Source organism: Taudactylus pleione, unplaced genomic scaffold (genome assembly GCF_031769625.1).
Source record: "Taudactylus pleione unplaced genomic scaffold, aTauple2 ptg000065l, whole genome shotgun sequence".
NCBI lineage: Eukaryota > Metazoa > Chordata > Amphibia > Anura > Myobatrachidae > Taudactylus > Taudactylus pleione.
The window spans coordinates 5563815-5586340 of NW_028284467.1; the positions used below are offsets into that span (position 1 = coordinate 5563815).

General features: G+C 43.4%; 1 protein-coding gene across 2 annotated transcripts in view; it reads left to right on the plus strand.

Annotated features, from left to right (window-relative positions):
* ARHGEF25 (Rho guanine nucleotide exchange factor 25) overlaps positions 1 to 22526 on the plus strand; it is a 383409-nt gene that overhangs the window by 316812 nt on the left and 44071 nt on the right. For both annotated transcript variants that reach the window (XM_088466128.1, XM_088466134.1), the window contains 2 exons: positions 8827 to 9146; positions 20670 to 20768. In XM_088466128.1, the coding sequence (XP_088322254.1) occupies positions 8827 to 9146; positions 20670 to 20768 (419 nt within the window). The remainder of the gene's footprint in view (positions 1 to 8826; positions 9147 to 20669; positions 20769 to 22526) is intronic.

The following is a 22526-nucleotide window of genomic DNA, read 5'->3' on the forward strand; positions in this document are numbered from 1 at the left end:
CAAAGCAGCGTCATCGGCCACGTCACTTGGTTGTCTTTTAGCCTGAACTGTTCGCATGATTGCGGTAGGAAAATCCTACCACAAGCACTGCGAGCAGTTCAGACGCCTTTCGATGTACTCGATTAATCTAATAAATAGCGGAGATGACGTATGATGCGAACGGCCAGGGGGGCGTTTTACCAAAATAGCGAGCGCATATTTCGTTCGCTCGCTCAGACATAGAGGCGTCAACAGACCGCAAAGAGCGAGCGCTCTTTAAATATCCGGCTCCTTTTTCTGAACGAGCGAGCGCAAATAGCGTCCGGCTCTGAATCAGGCCCATAGATTGCAAGCTCCTCTGGGGCAGGGACTGATGTAAATGGACAAATATTCTCTGTAAAGCGCTGCGGAATATCTGTGCGCTATATAAATAACTGGTAATAAAATAAATAATGCGTTTGTGGACATTTACTAACCATTTTATCTGTGAAACACCAAAATACCAATGCCTACACACGATACCATAAATCAGGCCGATCACCCAATTATTGGTTAATTGGCCGAATAATTATATAGTGTGTACCTAGATTTACATCCTACATGATAGTAGCAATGCAGAGATCTCAGTTGCATACATCTGCAAACATACTGTATGATAAGCCACCAGCCACTGCAAGGCTTTTGCATGTAATCCAAAAATGCTGGACAGCTTTATTACTAAACTGCAATTTAGTTTTGGGTTTGGACACCCCTCTCAGATCTAAATCTTTCTTCACAGGGGCGTCTTTAGAGAGGAGGGGGCCCGTGTGCATCCCTCCTCTCACCCCGGCAGCCGACTGACGCGGCTGGCCACCTCAGAATCAGTAGGCTCTGGGCACTAGAGTGTGCCCAGAGTCTACTGAGCATGCACAGATCGCCAGGGAAATGGCACTGCTGCCATTTTCTGGGCGATTTTCTCACAGTGCATGCGCAAAATTTGCCACAGTGGCCATTTTCCGTCGTTTGGGGCAGTGCTGAGAGATCTGACGCGGGACCTCGGAGAGGTAAGTTTTAGATATTATTTGTGGAGGGTGTGCAGTGCGGCCCCCCTCTGGACCTGAGGGGCCCGTGTGCACCGCACTTTCTGCACCCATTGTAAATACGCTCGTTTCTGCACAATTTAAACCTTTCCCACCTGCAGTGCAACTTGGTTTGTACCAAGGTGCAAGTTACTGTACTTGCTCTTTTTTGCTTTTACTCCCTACTCAGAATGATGCTCTTAATGCACATGTTTCATGGGTAACTTTGCGCATCTTTTGAATAATGTGCAGTACAGTTGCTTCATATTCAAAGCAAGGTTAGAATTCAAGTGCTTCAAATTCATTTATGAGCCCATATCTAGATCCCTTAATCTTCTGATGCTAATGTGATCCTGGCTACCTGTGCCAAACACATCTCTGCTGCAGCAATCTCCTGTGGTGGTCTGCACTTACTTCCAAGACCTGGAGACAAATCAAGCAAAGGAGCTGCTCTAAGCAATGTCCTCACTCCTCCTGCCTTGACCCCTTCCTATATTGCAGTCATTGACAAACCTCCTTTGTATTAATACCTATTTTTTTTTTTTTAGTCATTTTGTTTCCTGGGTTTTACATGTCCCCTCTGACATATCCACCTTCAACCTTGGTGGCTTCAAACTGATAAGGTTCTGTTCATTACCACCTCATTGGACTCCTAAAGCATTACCATCATTACATACGATGCTAAATAAAGCCTCAATCTATTATTTTCTTAGTCCTGGGAGCATCACAAGCCAATGTAAAGCAGCTCTCCCAATCTCTGACCATACGTACTTTGGTTATCTCTGCCTTGTCTGCATCTTTGCCTAAACCTGCAAATCATGACCTCTTCTCTCCCTCTCTTGTTGTTCTTCCTTCATTTATCTCTAAACTCTCCTACCATGTCCAAGCTCCATCCCAGCAGAACAGCACACTGCCATGTAACATGCTCTTAATTTGCTAAGTTTGCTCCAGCAAAACTTACTGGTCATGTCTCACCCAACCACAACATTGACAGAATTAGTTTACAAGACCCTTGCAAAAAGCTACAGTATGTGACTGAGACAGCATTGAACGCAGATCAGTTTTGCAGACTTGTTTTGTGTTTATATACTGCGCATGCTGTATACACAAGTATACACACAACTCAGTCACATCTCCATTTCTAGCTAAAGGGACATAACTGGGTGGTAATATGGCATTGGCACGTAGGCAAAGGTTTGTGATGACATGTCATAGGAATTGTGGACTATGCAGAATTGTACGTATGTGTAATTAGAATAGGCCTGGTGCAAACACGCAATGATAAAAATGACAGCTATGAAACCAAGCATACGGATAGGGTCGGGCTGGCTGCAGAGATGCCTTCAAATCTGAATAGAGAAGAATATCTGCATTTAGTTCTGTGCATCTGATGCGGATGTAATTACACCCAACGTGTTCAACTAGGCTCAGGCTGCGGAATGGGGGAGGCTACGCTTAGGCTACAAACAGGGGGGGGTTAGGGTTAGGCACCATTGGGGGGGGAGGTTAGGGATAGCCCCCCCCCTCACCCCCCGGTGAGGGTTAGGTGTAGGGTGCGGGAAGGGGGAATCGGGATTCTAACTTTGTAGATGCCGGCATATAATACCCCACCCGTGCGAAAGATCAGTCATATGTGCAGCTACGCACATAGCAGGTTATTACAGCAGGAGAACCTTGCTTGTTCTACAAGGTATGAGCAATAAACAAGGATTCTTTGCCTGGATAACTTGTATAGTATTAGCATGCGAGGTTCTGATGGAAGATTATGACTAATTGAATCTGCCCTTTAGATTGTAAACTCATGTGGGCAGGGCCATCTCTACCTTTTTGTTTCATGTTATGAACCCCTTATTATTTGTTTCCTGACCCTCTTATTGTGTAGTGCTTTGTTGTCACTTTATAAATAAAGGATGCTAATTGTAAAAGTGAGGTTGCTTTCCTGCTATTTAAACAGTTTGATATTTAGATGCTGTTTTCAAGTACAAGTAATAGGCCAAGGTGGAAGCGTATATTCTGGGGTCAAGTTGCTGCAGGAACTGTGGCAGTAACCTCACCATTAGTCTATTTTACCTTTCCAACCAGATTCATAGATATACTTGGAATTCCCACTTCTTTACAAATTTTATTGTCGCAAGATTGTAGAAATACTACAGACATTTTTATTTTATTTTGTTCTTTAATTTTCAATTATAAGTTAAGCCTCCCATATAGAAAATGCGTGAGACCAGAAGTATTTTGGATATTTGACTCGTCCGTATTTTGGAATATATATGCATACCATAATGAGATATCTAGGGGATGGGACTCAAGTCACACCTTATACACACAGGGCCTAATTCAGACCCGCTCGCGGCGGCTCCGTCGTGCGCATGCGCGAGACCTGGATAGCGTCGGGCAAGCCGTCGCTCCGGGTCTCGCTACAAAGGAGGCGTGCCGTCGATGGTGATTGACAGCACGCCCCCTTTGGTGGGCGTGCCGCGGGCGTGGCTGCCCGGATGAAGGCGTTCCCATAGGAACGCCTACCGTCTGGGGCCGGCCCCACTGACATCACTTGTGATAGAGCCAAAAGCACTCCAGGGCTTGCGGCAACGAGACCCTACCACAAGGGTCTCGTCGCAAGCCCGATGGTCGCGATGGTCTTTTTCCCCGCTCGCTATAACTGTGGGTGGTAACCCACAGCTATGCGAGCGGCCAGGAGGCCGCTCTAAAAAAAGAGAAGGACGGCCCTGATTCAGAGCGAGCGCTCTGTCAGAACGTCCGGCTCTGAATCAGGGCCACAGTCTGCAGGTAATTTTATACAATATTTTTAATAAGTTTGTGCATCAAACAAAGTTTGTGTACATGAAATGAACTTATGTGTCATATAACCACTTATACACACAGCCTGACAATAATTGTATACAATATTTTTTATAATTTCGTGCACAGAGTTTGTGTACATTGAACCATCAGAAATCAAAGGTGTCACTATCTCATTCATGCTCAAAAAATTCCGTATTTCAGAATATTTGGATGTGGGAGACTCAACCTGTATATGCAAAGTTAAACCAAAAAAACAAAACGTGCCTCTTATTTTCTATCAGTTTTAGCCAGATTACTTTATGAAGCTTGTGTGGCATCTAAATATGTCGCTATCATACAGTATGTTTTATACTGTGCACCAGGCTTCCTTGATGTCCAGGCACTGTGTCAGTTTCTTCCCTAATGACATAACTTGTTAGCTTCTCTATTTCAAACCTGTCACTGTCCCTCTGTCTGGGTAAATATTACATGCCACTGGCATGCTGTGCTGGATGCTTAAACGCTGGTTGTCATTGTCACCACTGATGAACATAGGGTTCTTCTCTACAGTCACTGGTTACCATAGTTACGTGTCCTGCAGTGGATTTCAGCCCACACAAACACGAGTTAGTCATTATATGACCTAGGCCTGGCACTCTGCCCTTTTACCTCACTAAAGTTCCTACAGTAGATAATATACATCAAAGGCATCCCACGTTTCATGATTCACCTCTTAATTACTTACGGAGTTTTGAGTTAATGTTATTAAAAATGATTGTTCTATTCTTTTTTTTATTAATTTTATGTCAGTAACCTGGAGCGTAATTAATATTTTTTTCTTGTGCATAATACAGGGCAAAGTGTCCAGTTCCATATACTTTCTGACACTATCATGCATCACCCTAAATGTTTTTAGGTCTTACACAGTGCAGCTTTAAACATGTTATAACATCAACTCTTAAAGAAATGTACTAACAGTCATTTATATAGCATACCTCCCAACATGACCCTCTCCAGGAGGGACACAATATTCTGGTCCTGGACTTCCCTGGTAAAATATGATTGGTGGCGGCTCTAGAGGTGAGGCTGCAGCACAGTCCAAAAGTCAAATAGGGGAGTGACACCAACTGCCAGTGAGTCCCAGCCAGTGATGTTTGGCAGTGTGTGAAATGACAGTTGGTGTGGCTCCCCTATTTGAATTTTGAACTGTGCTGCAGCCCCTCCTCTTACCAGGGAAGTCTAGGACCAGAGCATTGTGTCCCTCCTGGAGAGGGTCATGTTGGGAGGTATGATATGGCGCACACATATTGTGCAGCGCTTTACAGAGAAAATTTGGTCGTTCACCTCAGTCCCTGCCCCAGTGAAGTTTGCTGTTCACAGTTGTGTCCTCATACACCTAGCATCTATATGCCATACAGCGCGAGGCACTCGGAGTGGCTGAGATACCCCAAGATCAGTAGCGTGCCTTATATTTCTTTAAATGTTTCATATTACTGTATATGCATTGTGGAACCGGGGAAAAGCGCAAACAGTGTACTGAATATGCAAGGTTGCCACTTCAACTGCAAAGGAATCAGTTTCACACACGTGCAAAGTTGTACATTAAGCACCCTGGAACAGGGCATGTGAAAAGATACGGCTATTCGTATTGGAGCGCTTTTTGCACAGATTCAGACTCTGCGCACACAGATGTACAGATGTTGCAAATTACATTTTGGTCTGCGTATAATAGCACAAGAGTTTTGTGGTTTCCATTAGATTTATTTGTGTCTATAGGACACACATGTTGATTGGATGCCCGGCAGAGTTGGGCGATTTGGCGCGACTTGAGCAATGGTGTATGATGAGACATCCCATACCACATGTACACAATAAGAGGTTCAGGAAACAAACACACAAATACATAAATAAATGTGATATACAGATGTGTCCACATACATCTCACTTCCTTGCATGTTAAACAACCATTCTAGTTGCGCCATGCCATAATGTGAGTCGGTAGCGCCAAGGGTCTTTTCGTGTGACTTTTTACTTTGAAATGTGTCTTAATGCTACGTTACAGTGTCACAGCCGCTGACACTGTAACGTGTTTTGCACGCAAATACACCCACAGCTACTGTGTAACTTATTTTGCACGCAGATACACCCACAGCCACTGACACTCTAACGTATTTCGTACGCAGATACACCCACAGCCGCTAACACTGTAACGTATTTCGCACGCAGATACACCCACAGCTACTGTGTAAATTATTTTGCACGCAGATGCACACACAGCCGCTGACACTGTAACATATTTCGTACGCAGATACACCCACAGCCGCTAACACTGTAACGTATTTCGCACGCAGATACACCCACAGCCGCTGTCACTGTAACTAATTTCGCACGCAGATACACCCGCAGCTGCTGACACTGTAACGTATTTCGCACGCAGATACACCCGCAGCCGCTAACACTGTAACGTATTTCGCACACAGATACACCCACAGCCGCTAACACTGTAACGTATTTCGCACGCAGATACACCCACAGCCGGTGTCACTGTAACGTATTTCGCATGCAGATACACCCACAGCCGCTGTCACTGTAACTAATTTCGCACGCAGATACACCTGCAGCTGCTGACACTGTAACGTATTTCGCACGCAGGTACACCCGCAGCCGCTGTCACTGTAACGTATTTCGCACGCAGATACACCTACAGCCGCTGTCACTGTAACGTATTTCGCACGCAGATGCACCCACAGCCGCTGTCACTGTAACGTATTTCGCACGCAGATGCACCCACAGCCGCTGTCACTGTAACGTATTTCGCACGCAGATACACCCGTAGCTGCTGACACTGTAACGTATTTCGCACGCAGATACACCCGCAGCTGCTGACACTGTAACGTATTTCGCACGCAGATACACCCGCAGCCGCTGTCACTGTAACGTATTTCGCACGCAGATACACCCGCAACCGCTGTCACTGTAACGTATTTCGCACGCAGATACACCCACAGCCGCTGTCACTGTAACGTATTTTGCACGCAGATACACCCACAGCCGCTGTCACTGTAACATATTTCGCAGATACAGCCGCTGACACTGTAATGTACTGTTGTATTTCGCACGCAGATACACCCACAGCCGCTGTCACTGTAACGTATTTCGCAGATACAGCCGCTGACACTGTAATGTACTGTTGTATTTCGCACGCAGATACACCCACAGCCACTGTCACTGTAACGTATTTCGCACGCAAATGCACCCACAGCCGCTGTCACTGTAACGTATTTTGCACGCAGATACACCCACAGCCGCTGTCACTGTAACGTATTTCGCAGATACAGCCGCTGACACTGTAATGTACTGTTGTATTTTGCATGCATATACAGCCGCAGTATCAGAACATAGGCATGACACATATCATTTTACTCAGCAGAAGCTGCTTGTGTATCACTTTGCGAATAAGACGCATTTGAAGGTAAAAAGTCACACAAAGAGACGCTCTGCGCTGCCTAGTCGCATTGACACTCACGCGACTTGTAGTGCACGTAGGTAAGATGTATATGGACACATCTGTATCTGTATTTTGTATGTAGGTTCATTCATTTCCCATAAATTCTATAGAAATACTATGCGGATAATATCCCATGAGCACAATTACTAATTAAAAATAAAACACTTCTTTCTGGTCTCTTGTCTGTTATTTCTGCTCTACTATTGCTACGTGGTCAAAGCAACGAATATGCGACAGGTGTTTCTGTAGGGGAGCCACTCAATTTATTAGTACAAAAGTGGACAGCTCCTTATAGAAGCCAGTACCCTTTCAGGTGATATATGCACAAATGTCTTTAATTGGTTAGCTGTGTGATGACTATCTGCCTCTTTGGTCTTGTCCGGGCCTAAACCTCTGTAGTGGCCATTAACAAAGAGGCAGTTTTATACTGAATAACATTATATATCATTAGTCACAAATTCAGATCTCATTCAATCTCATTTTTGTATATGGGCACAATACAAGGAGATTGAGTTCACCTAAGCCACATTCAGCCAGGGACATCCTGATCTTCCCATCAGAAGATGCAGAATTTTACACCTTTTCACTCAACACCATCATGACCTGCATATCATATGGTTACATGTTTACACTGGTGCACAAACCAGTGCACCACAAGAAGGCATTTGTTCTGTGGGACTACATTTATTCTTACTGGCTAGGATCACTTCTACAATTTTCCCTATCATTACGAGAAAGTAATTTATGCCTTAAAATACAATATTGTAGTGTTGGTTTGACAACTCAGTAAGTACTTGTAATGAAAGCATGGTTCACCATTATGCAGGTATTATGGACATACTTTACTGTTACATGTGACAATGGATATAATACATAAGTGATGCTAATATATGTGTAAACTCCTTTAAATACATTGACTTCTGACATGATCGATTCTAATTAATGAGTGCTGACACGTCAGTTACCATATTTTGTATTATAAAGTAATGAACCAACAAACTTTCAATTATTGCAGATACTCACAATTGCTTTAGCAATCCATGACATTTATTTGAAAGCATTTGGCCTCCAGTCTTATGCCTTAATATAGTCATGGAACTCATCAGTAACTGATAGAATCCTTATAATTTACAGCAGGGCGTACATTATCCCATATACAATGAACAAAACTTCTGCATATCCTCCAGCCTTTGAAATGCACATGTTATAAATACATCTCTACAGCTGTCACATTTGGAAACATTTGCATTTGTGAAAAAATATATTAAAATATTTTGATTGGTTTTATAACATGTTAGATGTCCAGCTGTCCTGTATTTTCCTTGCCTCAGATGTGCCTTGTTTAATAGTGGAAACATGTTTCTGTTATAAATTAATGTTATTCTTTTTATAAGGCAGTCTTGTTATATAATACTTCAAATAGCCTATTTATGCAAGATGCTTCAGTCCTGTAACCGCTATAGAAATGGACTTAGACTATAATTGATATTTCTTTTCTAGAATCCTACTCTATTGCTGGCAGTGATGGCAGCATATCAGCTTCTGTGGCTTCTATCCAACCTCAGCCTTCAACTAGCTCTGCCCCAAGTTCTCCTGGATCCAGGAGGTCTGTCAGTACATTAAAGAAATGGCTGACAAACCCTGTGAGGAAATTAAGTAGTGGCAGCCGCTTGGATCAGCGGACGAAGAAGATTGAGAGCAGGCCAAAGCGGGGAGTGCCTGGCCGAAGAAGAAGCGCAGACGATGGGAGCAGAGGAAGCTTTGACCTTGGGGTTTTGAGGAAGATGGAGGACTTCAACCATCCAGAAGACAAGAGTTTGGTGAGATATGTTATGTTTCTAGATTTGGGCTTAAGTTAGAGTATAATTGATTTGGTAAAATGTAATTTTTTACAGTAATGGTTCCATCTCTTGAGTTAGTTACTGAAACGTTGCGAGTAGCAATCTAGTTCCTAGTTAACTTCATTTGCTCATTGCAAGGAACATCATCTAGACAAGCCATGGACTTTTCTGGCAGGCCAAGACAATAGTGAGCCCCAATGCATAAATGAAAAATGACTCCTGTGAAATTGATGTAAACTGCATATGGTGTCAAACGTACATCTACATGAAATTAAGTATATATATCTAACTTGCTCATCTAATAATCATTTTTATTACCTTTACATCTTTTACAAGGTCCTTAAGTCAACATGTTGATAGCTTAACCTCACTCTTGTCTGTTTGAATGTTGGGACATATATTTAAATCTATTTTGTTGATGGCAATTCTATCTGTGTTTTTGCTGCAAAGCTGATTGTACACCGCACCTGAGCGACATAGTTAATACCCTTGAAATTTCACAAGAAGCTGCCTTTGTTGTTAATATATAGCACCAAGTGGTAATCCTACAATGTAATGACTCACAACCCTGCGGAGACTGAGTTCCCTACTGATTCTATAATGCATAATCTCTCTGCAGAGAAACAGTCTCCTGTCGTCCGGCTAAAGAGAGCAAGTTATTCTTCATTTCATACTATATTTTTTATTCCATATTTCTTTCCACTTCCACCCCCTTTTTTTAATATCATACATGTGGTAACTTAAAAGCAAATATTTTCCACATTTTAAGGAGTTCATGGTCTCCAGATCTGATCAGTTGCTAACCACGGGAGCCCCTTCCTGTCAAACATTCTCATGTCTCGCTCTATTACCATATTTTCAATCACTTGTGTCTGACTAGGGGATTTAAAAAGAAGCTCTTTAATAAAAGGCTGATACATTATCCTTTCACCTAAAGACACAGTTACTGATTTTAAATGTTTATTACGCCACAATTCAAATGCAGTAAGAGACACTAGAGCATGGAATGGGCCGAGGACATGATTGCTGAGCTTTTTATTTTGGTAACACATTTATGTGCTAGATATAGTATAAGGAAGCACAAAATGCTACATATATTTACACAATGACAATATGGTCTGCATGCAGTTGGATACTTATAATATAATTATTAATAGTTAGATAAAGTTTAATTGATTATATATTCAGAGGAAAATGCTAAGAAAAAGTGCATTCATTCATTTTACTAAGACTGTCCATCTTGCGTTTAAGCGAATTGCTGACCTTACGCACCTCTTCCCACATATGCTGATACCTGGCGCAGTACAGTAAACACAGTCCAGAATATATGTTGCTTTTTAAACCACAGGGCAGGAAAAAAAATCATGAAACATTGGGCCTGATTCAGAGCCGGACACTCTGACAGAGCGCTTGCTCTGAATCAGGGCCGGCTTTCTGGTGTTTTCGAACGGTCACCCACAGCTATGCGAGCGGCCATGATGATGGTCGCGATATCGGGCTTGCGACGAGACCCTTGTGGTAGGGTCTCGTTGCCGCAAGCCCAAGAGAGCTTTTGGCTCTAACAGAGCCGAAAGCTCTCCCACTGACATCACTTGTGATGTCAGTGGGGCCGGCCCCAGACGGTGAGTGTTCCCATGGGAACGCCTCCGTCTGGGCAGCCACGCCCCCGGCCCACCCACCAAAGGGGGCGTGCTCTCACTCAACATCGACAGCACGCCCCCTTTGGTACGAGACCCGGAGCAACAGATTGCCCGTCGCTATCCGGGTCTGCGCACTGGGCCACCATCGACCTGCTTGCGAGCGCATAGTGCTCGCGAGCGTGTCTGAATCAAGTGCATTGTAAGATACAGTAAGGGAGTGAATGGAGGTGAGCAAAATTTCATGCACATTAAAGTTTTGTTGTGGATCAGACAGGTTTGTATAGGAGCAAAATTATGGTAATACAACCTATGGCAGGGGCATTCAATATACGGCCCTCCAGCTGCTGTGGAACTACACATCCCAGCATGCGCTGCACCAGTTTTGGTATTAGGGCATGCTAATACTGTGGCAGAGCATGCTGGGATATGTAGTTCCACCACAGCTGGAGAGCTGCCTGTTAAATACCCATGACCTACAGGTTCTGCTTTCCACAGAAGGCCATTCTACACTCTGGGCCTGATTCAGAGCCGCTCGTAAGCGGCCGCTCGTTCGTTCCGAGCGATGTTTGCCCAACTGCGCATGCGTACGGATCATAATACGCATGCGCGAACCAGTCAGTGCGGCCGAAAATCGTTTTTTCGCTAAATAGCGAATGCCTGCTAATATGAGTGACAGGAGGAGGCGTATGTGGGTGGTAACAGGGGAAGGTGCTTGAAAACGGGGAGGGGAGATCAGAACGCAGGCGTGCTTAAAGGTCAAAACGGGCGTTTTATGGGTGTGCATAATTAATACAGCAGCGTCATTGACCACGTCACTGGGTTATTTTATAGTCAGAACTGCTCGCAAATTTGTGGTATTAAAAAACAACCACAAGAATAGCGAGCAGTTCATACGCTGGTCGATGTACTCGATTAATCTAATAAATAGCGGACATGACGTAGGATGCGAGCGGCCAGGGGGCGTTTTTATCCAAAAAACGACCGCATGTTTTGTTCGCTCGTTCAGACATAGAGGCGGCAACAGACCGCAAAGAGCGAACGGTTCATTTGAATAGCCACCCCTATTTTCTGAACGAGCGAGCGCTAATAGCGAACGGCTCTGAATCAGGCCCTCTATTTGTAAATTCCCATCTTGCGTATATAGGGCGAAATGTAATAGCCTGTGAGTTGCAGGCGCCGGCAATTTAGCCACTAGATTTCAAGCAGCAATAATTTAAAAGGCAAAACCAGGGTCATTTTGCCTTTTAAATGATTGCCTCTTTAAATTTGCCAAAATTGTGCCAGTGCATCCAACTCGCAGGATATTACATTTGGGCCGTAGTCTATGAATGACGCTGGGGTGAAGACAGTCATAACATTACACTGCTTGCTTTGTTGTGAAATGAACTACGTTTGGTGGTCCTATGTGTAATTAGGTGAAATGAGGTGTACATCATGTACAATCATAACAGTTCCCCTCATCTCTACAAAGATTAAACCATATCGAGAAGCCATTAATGTTATTAATTGTTATTCCAAAAGGAATGGAAGAGAACTCCATTGTAAATAACTTACAGCAGTAGCCTTCATTATACAGAAATTATTTACTTATCTCTGCTATAAAATAACATTGATTTACAAATCCAATATATTCCTAGAGGGAGCTTCAGGCAAAACTTTCAAAGCCGACAGATCTAAGGTATCAGTATGATTTTCACAAATTAAATAGTCTTTTTCTCAAAATTTTGTATTTTATTTGCAGCGCAGACGCAGCAAAACACAGCTCACAGTGTACTACAGATGCTGGGCTGACACTCTAACCGCACAGGAATTGGTTTTAAACACATACATAGGGCCGTATTTAATTAGCGGTTAACTTGTCATTTCACCAGCGGAAACTTATCCCCGTATTCAATTGTGGCGACTTTTCGCCAGGGCGAAAATGCAATGCAATGTACCTGGCGGAAAATTTTCGTCTATGAATAGCTGTCATAAAAAAGTGCAGAATTGCTGTTTTGGGGTGCAAAGATGGGGAAACCAAACTGCACCCTTAGAACCGGTCCCCAAAGGTAAACTGCGTCAAAAAAATCCTAAAAAAAAATAAAGAACACCCCAAAAATTTACTTTGAAAAAGGGGGTGAAAAAGTTTGGGTACAAACTTAAAAACTAGCGAAATAGACTTTGGGGAGTCTGCAAATATGGGGGAGGTGTATTTTTGATTGCAGGTGCTTGCTGAAGGTGCGTTTTTAATGCTTTTTAAGACCTCACTTTTGCAATTTTTAACCATGCTTGCACCCATATTTATGTACCCCAAATTTGCTGGGACTAGTTATTTTCACAAAAAAGCCCAGCTAAATGCTATTCTTCATCACTTGTTCAAAGACGCTGATTAGCAGCTAATGAGAGCATTTAATTACCCCAAATAGCTTTAGCAGGGCTATTCGGGGGCATCTACCATGATCCCCAAATGTTAGTGCATCTTTTGGGGGGTGTCAGGCTGATTTCCCCAAATCTGACAGCACTTTTCGCCTGTTTGAGTTTCGCTGGGACGCGTTTTCGCTTCCTTTGGAATTGAATACAGGGATAAGTGGGGATGCGCGCGATACTTTTTTGCATGCAAAACCAGCAATGTCGGCGAAAAGTACAAGACTTTTTGCGTCTAATTGAATATGCCCCCAAGTCGCAGATGATGCACAATGGAACTTGTAGTGAGAAAACGCCACGGCCGCTGCATCACAGCACTTCATATACAGATTTAGACTCCTTTGCAGACAGATGTACAAATGCTGCACATCGAATTGATCAGTGCAAGCGACGAAGTAGTTTAGTTGCTCCCAGTTATCTTATTTATGCGAATAAGATGCACAATTTAAGCTAAAAAGAGGCTTGGTGCAGCCGAGTCGCACAGGATCTGTACTTGAAGTTGCGGCCGCAATAAAAAAAGTACAAATGCTCTAAAGCATTTAAGCCCTGTGGATTCTCAATGTAACTTCCATTCTACTGGTCTCCCTGATTAAATGACAGAGCAATTCATATTCTGACAGCAAGTGACATGATGCTCTAATGACTGCCTGTGTGACTGATTAGCACTATGACCATATATGATGTATATCAGCTATGATAACAGGGTAGTGTGCTGGAAGAGCTTTTAAGGGCCTATTTATCAATTAATATTTTCTGGGGATACCCGCAAATATTAAGGACCTCCCAAATGTGTGAAGGAGGGACAGCAGCAGATATCTCTGATATCTGCTTCGGTCCCTAAATTTCCGACAGCAGACGCAGCCCCTATAGGTTTCTATGGGGGTTGCAAAGCTGTCAAATTTATTATGAACTTGGTCCCAATAGGATGACACCATCGCCAGATGGCGTTGCCCTATAGTAGCCTATGCTCTTTTTCACAGAGGGATCCTGTGACTCATGTGCTGGCAGACGGCCACACATGCATATTGTGCGCCCAGGACCCACAACCAGGAAGAAGTGTGATAGCGTTATGCCAGCTTTTCGCAAGGACTGTCTATTATCAAAGCCCCTCTTTTGGCAAGAGGATTTTAGTAAATTTAATAAATAAGCCCCTTAATACTTTGCAAAGACTTGTACTGTACGTTTTTGCCTAGTTCTTGATGCAGCACTTTTGAAAATGTGGTGCTTTATAAATAATGGATAATTATAAAAGTATATAGCAAATGAAATGACATTCAAAACACAAGTTGGATTATAGTTATCCTCTATCAGCAGCAGAAACAGTTTTCAAACTATTTTGGGATCTTCAAGAGCTGGATGTATTCGGGTTAACCTGTGGCCCACAGCAGATAAAGCTATTTAGTTATATAACAATCATCCTGTTCAGCATTTGCAGATTATAATGAGGATGTTTGAGCCTGTGACACAGGAACCTGCTCTGTAATGGCACTCAGGCACATTCATACACAGGGACCTCCTCTGTAATAGCACTCAGACACATTCAAACACAGGGACCTCCTCCGTAATGGCACTCAGGCATATTCAAACACAGGGACCTCCTCTGTAATGGCACTCAGGCACATTCATACACAGGGACCTCCTCTGTAATGGCACTCAGGCACATTCATACACAGGGACCTCCTCTGTAATGACACTCAGACACATTCATACACAGGGACCTCCTCTGTAATGGCACTCAGGCACATTCATACACAGGGACCTCCTCTGTAATGGCACTCAGGCATATTCAAACACAGGGACCTCCTCTGTAATGGCACTCAGGCACATTCATACACAGGGACCTCCTCTGTAATGACACTCAGACACATTCATACACAGGGACCTCCTCTGTAATGGCACTCAGTCACATTCATACACAGGGACCTCCTCTGTAATGGCACTCAGGCACATTCAAACACAGGGACCTCCTCTGTAATGGCACTCAGGCATATTCAAACACAGGGACCTCCTCTGTAATGGCACTCAGACACATTCATACACAGGGACCTCCTCTGTAATGGCACTCAGGCACATTCATGCACAGGGACCTCCTCTGTAATGGCACTCAGGTATATTCATACACAGGGACCTCCTCTGTAATGGCACTCAGACACATTCATACACAGGGACCTCCTCTGTAATGGCACTCAGGCACATTCAAACACTGCATGCTGCAGTGGGTCCTGGCAGCCGGGGAGCGGGTAGGGGGCGTGGCTTAATCACGGACGCCGTGGCCACTCCCCCTTAACCCCCCCCCAAAAAAAACAGAAACATTTGCGATGCTGGGGAGGGGGGCGCTGTGTGCCCCTCAGCCCAGCGCACAGCCAATGGGGGGCGCGATCAGCGTAATCGCTCCTCCCTTTGGCATAAGAGACTGCTCGGGCTGCTGCTTTAGCAGCCTCGGACAGTCTCCCAGTGCAGCCCAGCACACAGCAGCCTGCGCTGGGCTGCTGTGGATGGGGAGCTGTGCCGGACCCGGGTAAGTAGTACCTGCTCGCGGCTCCCCTCCCCCTCCTCTCTGCTCCCCTGCGTATGGGCGAACGGCTGATCGCCCGTACGCAATTGCCGATGGACAGATATGTCTGCAGACATATCTGTTCATTGGCTGCGCAACACAGCCAATGCGATATGTCTGTGGACGACGTTGTTCACAGACATATTGTCTGTACACACTTGCCGAAGGGGACACGATATATTGGCAGATCAATTGAACGGCCAATATATCGGCCAGTGTGTACCCAGCTTAAGATGTTCGGGAGCTCTGCCCCTAATTTGAGAGTAGGCAAAATGTGACAAATAGACTATCACCCAGATCACATGCTGATTCCACACAGATCGCACCTATTTACCTTGAAACCAAGGGGCCACAGCTCTTTTTGGTCGCTAGAAAACTGGGTGGTCTCTGTGAAAATCCTACCTGCTGCAGAGTGGATGTACTAATAAGTGTCTCCATGGAAATGGTTGAATATGTAAAGAATAAGGGGTAGATTTACTAAAGTGAAAGTTTTTAGAAATGGAGATGTTGCCCATAGCAACCAATCAGATTCTGCTTAACATTTAACTAGCACCTCCTAGAAGATAATTGCTGGAATCTGATTGGTTGCTATGGGCAACATCTCCACTTCTAAAAACTGTGCAGGCTGGAGCCCATGGTTTGAGCACCACTACCAGCAGGCCATTTGTTTTCATCTGAAGCTGCTGTCCAGCTGTTGAACACGGAGTCGCTCAGAGCTACCCATGGAGGAATAGCAAGAGTTTTGGGTCTATTTACTAAGCAGTGTTAGGAGACAGAGTGAAAAGTGATAAGAAAGTGATAAGGTGCCAGCCAATCAGCTCCCAACTGTCATTTTTCAGCCTGTGAGATGACAGTTTGGAGCTGATTGGCTGGCCCTTATCACTTTCTTATCACTTTTCACTCTGTCTCCTAACACTGCTTAGTAAATAGACCCCTTTGCGTTCTCAGCACTCAGTGTTTTCCACAATATACAACTTAAAACATGTTCAATATGACATAGGCCTTCCTTACAAAATTATTTGTCGAGGTTAAAAGATACATTTTCATATTGGACCTTATGTTTTACATCTACTGCTCCTTTCAAGACACATGATTCAGACAGATGTGTTCAGAATTGTTCCTGCAAGGAAGGTATAAGTTCTGAGCCATGTATTCCAGTGACTGACAGAGATAAAATACACTGGTTTATTGGACTTTGCACATCGTGACTGCACTCTGGTAGAAAGACTCTATACAGTAACTCAGAATGAAGTGTGGACATCAGACTGTAGTGTGTGATTGATAAGTAGACAATTGTTGCCGTTTACCTCACAACACAATAGTTCTATTTTGACAATCCTCTCACACAATGAAGTTAGCTAGAAAGCCCTGATGGGAGATGGCCGTGGTAATAGACAGAAGTCAGCAGGATCGGATAATCGGATTATTGTTAGATAACAGGCAGATTTACAGCAGGGTTTATGTTGTACATGTAAAATAAAAATGTCAAGAAATCCTTTGACAAATAGAGTTGTGACAGGTTGTGAGGGAAAGCGACTTTCCACACTAATAGATTCCAAACATACAGCACATTCTCAAACAGTTAAACGTTATAATACAATGTACAGGGATGAGGTTTGGCCTAATCAGTGATCATATTTTGCAAATATATTAATGTTAAACTCACATCCTTTACATAAAATTGTCTTGTGTTGTTACTCCCCAGTTGTTGTGGAACTACAAGTCTAATAGCAACAGTAAAAACACTGGTTACCTTCTCCGGCTCAGGTTGTGTACTGAACTTCCTTACGTTCTATTATAAAGACATCCACGGAAAATGTTCCTATGACTTATTGTATCTGCCATACAGTTTGTATATGTAGTACACTTGTGCCCACTTGTGTCTGGGGGTGTCTGGTCATTCTTCTTGTCTGAAGTACTGATATGATGCCCACCCAAAATCATTCAAGAACAACCATAAAACATTTGAAAATGAGAATTATAAATTTTATAAGCCAAATATATAATCAGTGTTACATATATCAGGACAGCAGAAGCAATCATTGACTTTTTTACAGCAAAGAATTCTATTTGAATGAATTTCTTCCATTTTGACACATCTCAGAAATCTGCCTGAGATAGCTGCCTTAGGTTGTGTCACACCCCGGCATATACCACACATCAGTAGGGGAACTACAGCCACTAGGGGTCTGGGGGGAAAGGAGCATGTCTGAGCCTGTGCACACTCCTTAGGCCCTTGCTCTGTTCCCCTAGCACCGGGATGGGGAACCTTTCTTCTGCCAAGGGCCATTTTGATATATATAACATTATTTGCGGGCCTGGTGCAGGCCACGCCCCTCCATATGATGTCACATGGGGTCGGGGCCACAATCGCAGCTGATTACAGCAATGTCCAGAGCATCCTGAGGATGCTCCGGGGAGCTGTAAGGGCTGCTGTGTGACCGTTTGAAGTGTCCTAAGCACGCTCCAGGCAGCACTGCTGAATATATTCTGGCTGCAGGGTGCCATTCTAGGCACCCTGCTAGCCAGATGAGGCTAGCAGAAAAAAGCTCCAAGGGCCAGATCAAATGATCCCGTGGGCTTTATACAGCCCCTGGGCCTGAGGTTCCCCATCCCTGCTCTAGCACATGCACAGTGCAGCCCCAATGCAGTTTCAGAAGAGCAGAGCTGGGATCTCTTTGAGTATACACAGGGCCCCTATATTTTGCTATAAGTCCCAGTGATGCTGTATTCCATGGCTGCCACACATTGCAAAATATTTATTATAGGGACTAATTAATTGTTCAATATTATATGCTAAAATACAAAATTCTGGTTACCTGTATTGTGACTTTGTCCTTAGTCCAATAGCGCAGTCCTCTCTGAATGAGATTAATTCAAACACACAGTTCTGATGTCAGTGCAAACAGTGGACTTCCCATTCATATGTATGTTTTAATAATAATTACACTTAGCCAAAAGTGAAGTGGAGTGGATATGACAGTACATTGATGGGGAGATCTGTTACACATCTGATGTTGCAGAATTGGAACAATGTACAAAACAGCATGTACTAACCCCAATCCCTGTGGAATTTGTCAGATATTACCCTATACAGTACCTTTCAATTAAGACAAATGGTTACAGAGGTTTTGCCTCTGTGTGCTCCAAACCCACAGATTTTTAAACGTTTTGGTCCGGGAAGGAGAGGGGGTCCTGGATTTATCTTTAGTTTTTCTTTTTTCTGCATTACTCATTCTTTGCTGGGCTTCCTTCACCTACAGGTTTTAGAGCGGCCGCACCCCTGCAGTGCCAATAGTCCTGCCACCCCCCCCCCTCAATAGTTATAAATAAGAAATAAGCAGAATTTTTTGTTTTACAGTAGTTTGTAAATACTGAAAATAGGGACATTTCATTAAAGAACTCTCTAAAACTTGGGGCTGACCTGGAAGTTAGGGAGAGTTTGCAACTATGCATATGAGTAGAAGTTTGAGAGGAATTCCCCAGTTATTTGGTTAACCGATTTATTCACTACATCTCACATGTCTAATGGATTGTGATACTTCCAGATTTATGGTAATATATAGTTGTAGAGGGATTATATATTTATTTTGCTTTCCTGGCAATGAGACAGAAGTAATCTTGAAATTTTACAGTCCATCCTAGCTTAATTGGCCAATAAGGATTTCACTTGAACTACAATTTCCTCATGTTTATAACTTGCTAAAATGATCCAATTATTCATTTGCACATTTTTAGGATGCTAAAAACAGGCTTGTTAGAAATACAAATGAGCACTGAAAGTAAGAGGCCTCAGGGGAACATCGCTGCAGGTTCACCAGCAGGACACTATAGATTAGGTAGTCTGTCTGGGGTAACATAGTCTGTTAAGCTGTTTTTGGGTCATGAACAATCATAGTGGCAGGAGATAATTATACCTCTGTGCTAACCAGTCAAGTATGCAGTTTGCTGAATGAATTCCTAGAAGTATTTGTACAATTTGTTTTCTGCATTTATTTTTGTTTTTATCATTATTTATAGGCCACAAAGCCAGAAATACTTGTTCACTTGTATAGAAGAGCTGCTAATAACTAGAAATGAGCAGTTTGGTTTTGCTGAAAACCAAACGTACCCGAACTTGGATATCCCAGTCGAACTGTGTCCCGGCTCCGATCACTTTGGGGTTCAGAGTAGAACCAAGTCCCGGCTCCGACCACTTTGGGGTTCAGAGTCGAACCAAGTTCCGGCTCCAATCACTTTGGTGTTCAGAGTAGAACCAAGTCCCAGCTCGGATCACTTTGGGGTTCAGAGTAGAACCAAGTCCCTGCTCGGATCACTTTGGGGTTCAGAGTAGAACCAAGTTCTGGCTCCAATCACTTTGGGGTTCAGAGTAGAACCAAGTCCTGGCTCCGATCACTTTGGGGATCAGAGTAGAACCAAGTCCCGGCTCCGATCACTTTGGGGTTCAGAGTAGAACCAAGTCCCGGCTCGGATCACTTTGGGGTTCAGAGTAGAACCAATTCCCGGCTCGGATTACTCTGGGGTTCAGAGTAGAACCAAGTCCCGGCTCGGATCACTTTGGGGTTCAGAATAAATAGAACCAAGTCCTGGCTCCGATCACTTTGGGGTTCAGAGTAGAACCAAGTTCCGGATCCGATCACTCTGGGGTTCAGAGTAGAACCAAGTCCCGGCTCGGATCTCTCGTATTTTGGATTACATTTAAGTCCCTTCATATACAGTATATGAGATTTGAGATGCACTGTATGAAGGGGTGGTATTGTTGGGAGCTTTGTATATAAGAGTGATTCATTTGTATATAGAAATACTTCAGTGAGTATACACAAGAAACATATACTGAAACATATATTCTTCCTGTAAAATAAAAAGAATAGTGTTCGGATCTAATTTCTCCTTTGCCCTTCATAGGAATGGAAAGAACATGAAACTCCTGACAAACATCACTTGCCTGACTTATCTTTTCTGTGTGACCTGCTTCAAGGGGCGACCACAGAACCCAACAATAAGGTGTGTACAGTACAAGTTACATATGTAGCACCGCTTGTTGTTCCTGTATTACGCCTGCTTTATACGCTTTGCTGCAAAGTTGCTCACTGTGAATTATTTATTGCCATTAGGGATTGTGTGCTCTAAAGCACATTGAAGAGCTAAATTGCTACATTATAGCTTTGCTATTGCAAACATTGTACACTGAATTCAAGCATTTTTATTATATATTAACATTCATTTATTAAACTTATATAGTGCCAGCATATTCTGTTGCGCTTTACAATTCTGAAATTTTGATACAGTATGTAAAAAATCATGATGTAAGTCAAAACTACTATAAAAATGACATATACTCTGTGCTCAGGAATAGTTAGTAGCTGTTAAAAATGTAATAGAAGGGGTTAACCGGCTTCCGACTAAAGTGTCCCTAGCATGTTTTGTGTAACTGTGGTAGGTAATTTGGATTGTAGGTTCCACTGGTACAGGGCTTTTTTTAAATGATTTAACAGTGAATAGTGCTGCAATATATGTTGACGCTATATGAATAAAGGATTCTAACTCTAATAATGGGATTTGTCATGATTACAGTATCTAGGAGCCAAAGTTAAAAGTCATTTATTTTAGAAACCTTCATTATTTCTGATGGGGTTTAATTGTATTCCTGTCTTAGCAACTGGGCGAAAACATGTGAAAGATTGGTGTAAACATACACGCCTAGTTTGGTAATTCAAAGCAAGAAAAATAAGGGTCACCTTCTCCATATCTATCCTACTAGGGTGTTCCCACTCATCCTCGAGGGTCTGACGGTAGCACAGACAGGTAGCAGTCAGTATTTACTGGGCATGCTCTTTCCTAGTATGATCTGATGGTAGCACAGTGCGGATATCATACTTGAGTACAGTGCTGCTGTAATCCCTGGACAAAATTCAATCATAGTTATGGAGAACACTGGTTTCATGCTGTTACATAAATATGATATGGGACATGAAGCTGCTATAACATCGGGGCACAGTGGTGGTATAACATGGTAACTGTCCCCACCTCTAGCTTCTCTGCATGTCACATTGACAAGGATCTTCCCTTTGGCCCCTCCTCTTCTCCCTCTAAACCTTCTCCCTTGGGAAACTCAAACTCTTTCAGTCTCTCAATACCAGCTTCATGCTGATGACTCCCTCTCTCACCAAGGGTGAGATGTATCAGAGAGATTGCAAAAGAAATATGTTCCATTTTTACTCTCTACAGGTGCTCATTGGCATTTAGTCTGCCGGGATGTATCAATATAATTATGTCAGGTCAGCTCCCCAATAAACTGCTGTCCCGGCAAAGTCATTACTTTGGGGTTTCGGACTCAGCAGATGTAATGCACATGCGTGGCCACCGGGCTGCACATGTGCAAGTGGTAAGTAACACAGAAGGAGCCAAGAGATACCTCTCCATAAATGTTTGTGTTAATGTAGCCAACAAGCTACAATGGCTAAAGCCATCAAAAGTTGGTGTTAGATGTCGGGACCCAGCACCGAAAAGCTGTACTTGTTTCAATTGGGGGCAGATCGCAGTCCCTATAGAATCCTATGGAGACTGCTCTGCTGAACAACAACAGAAGAACTGCAGCTGATAGCTCTGATATCTGCTGGGGATCCCTGATCATACATATGAGGGATACTTAGCTAAAGCAGAAATCCTCAGAAAATTGCAATTTTCTGAGGATTTATTAAAATCCACATTGATACATCTAGCCCCAGTCAGACTTTCTACCAATCTCACCAGCTTCAAATA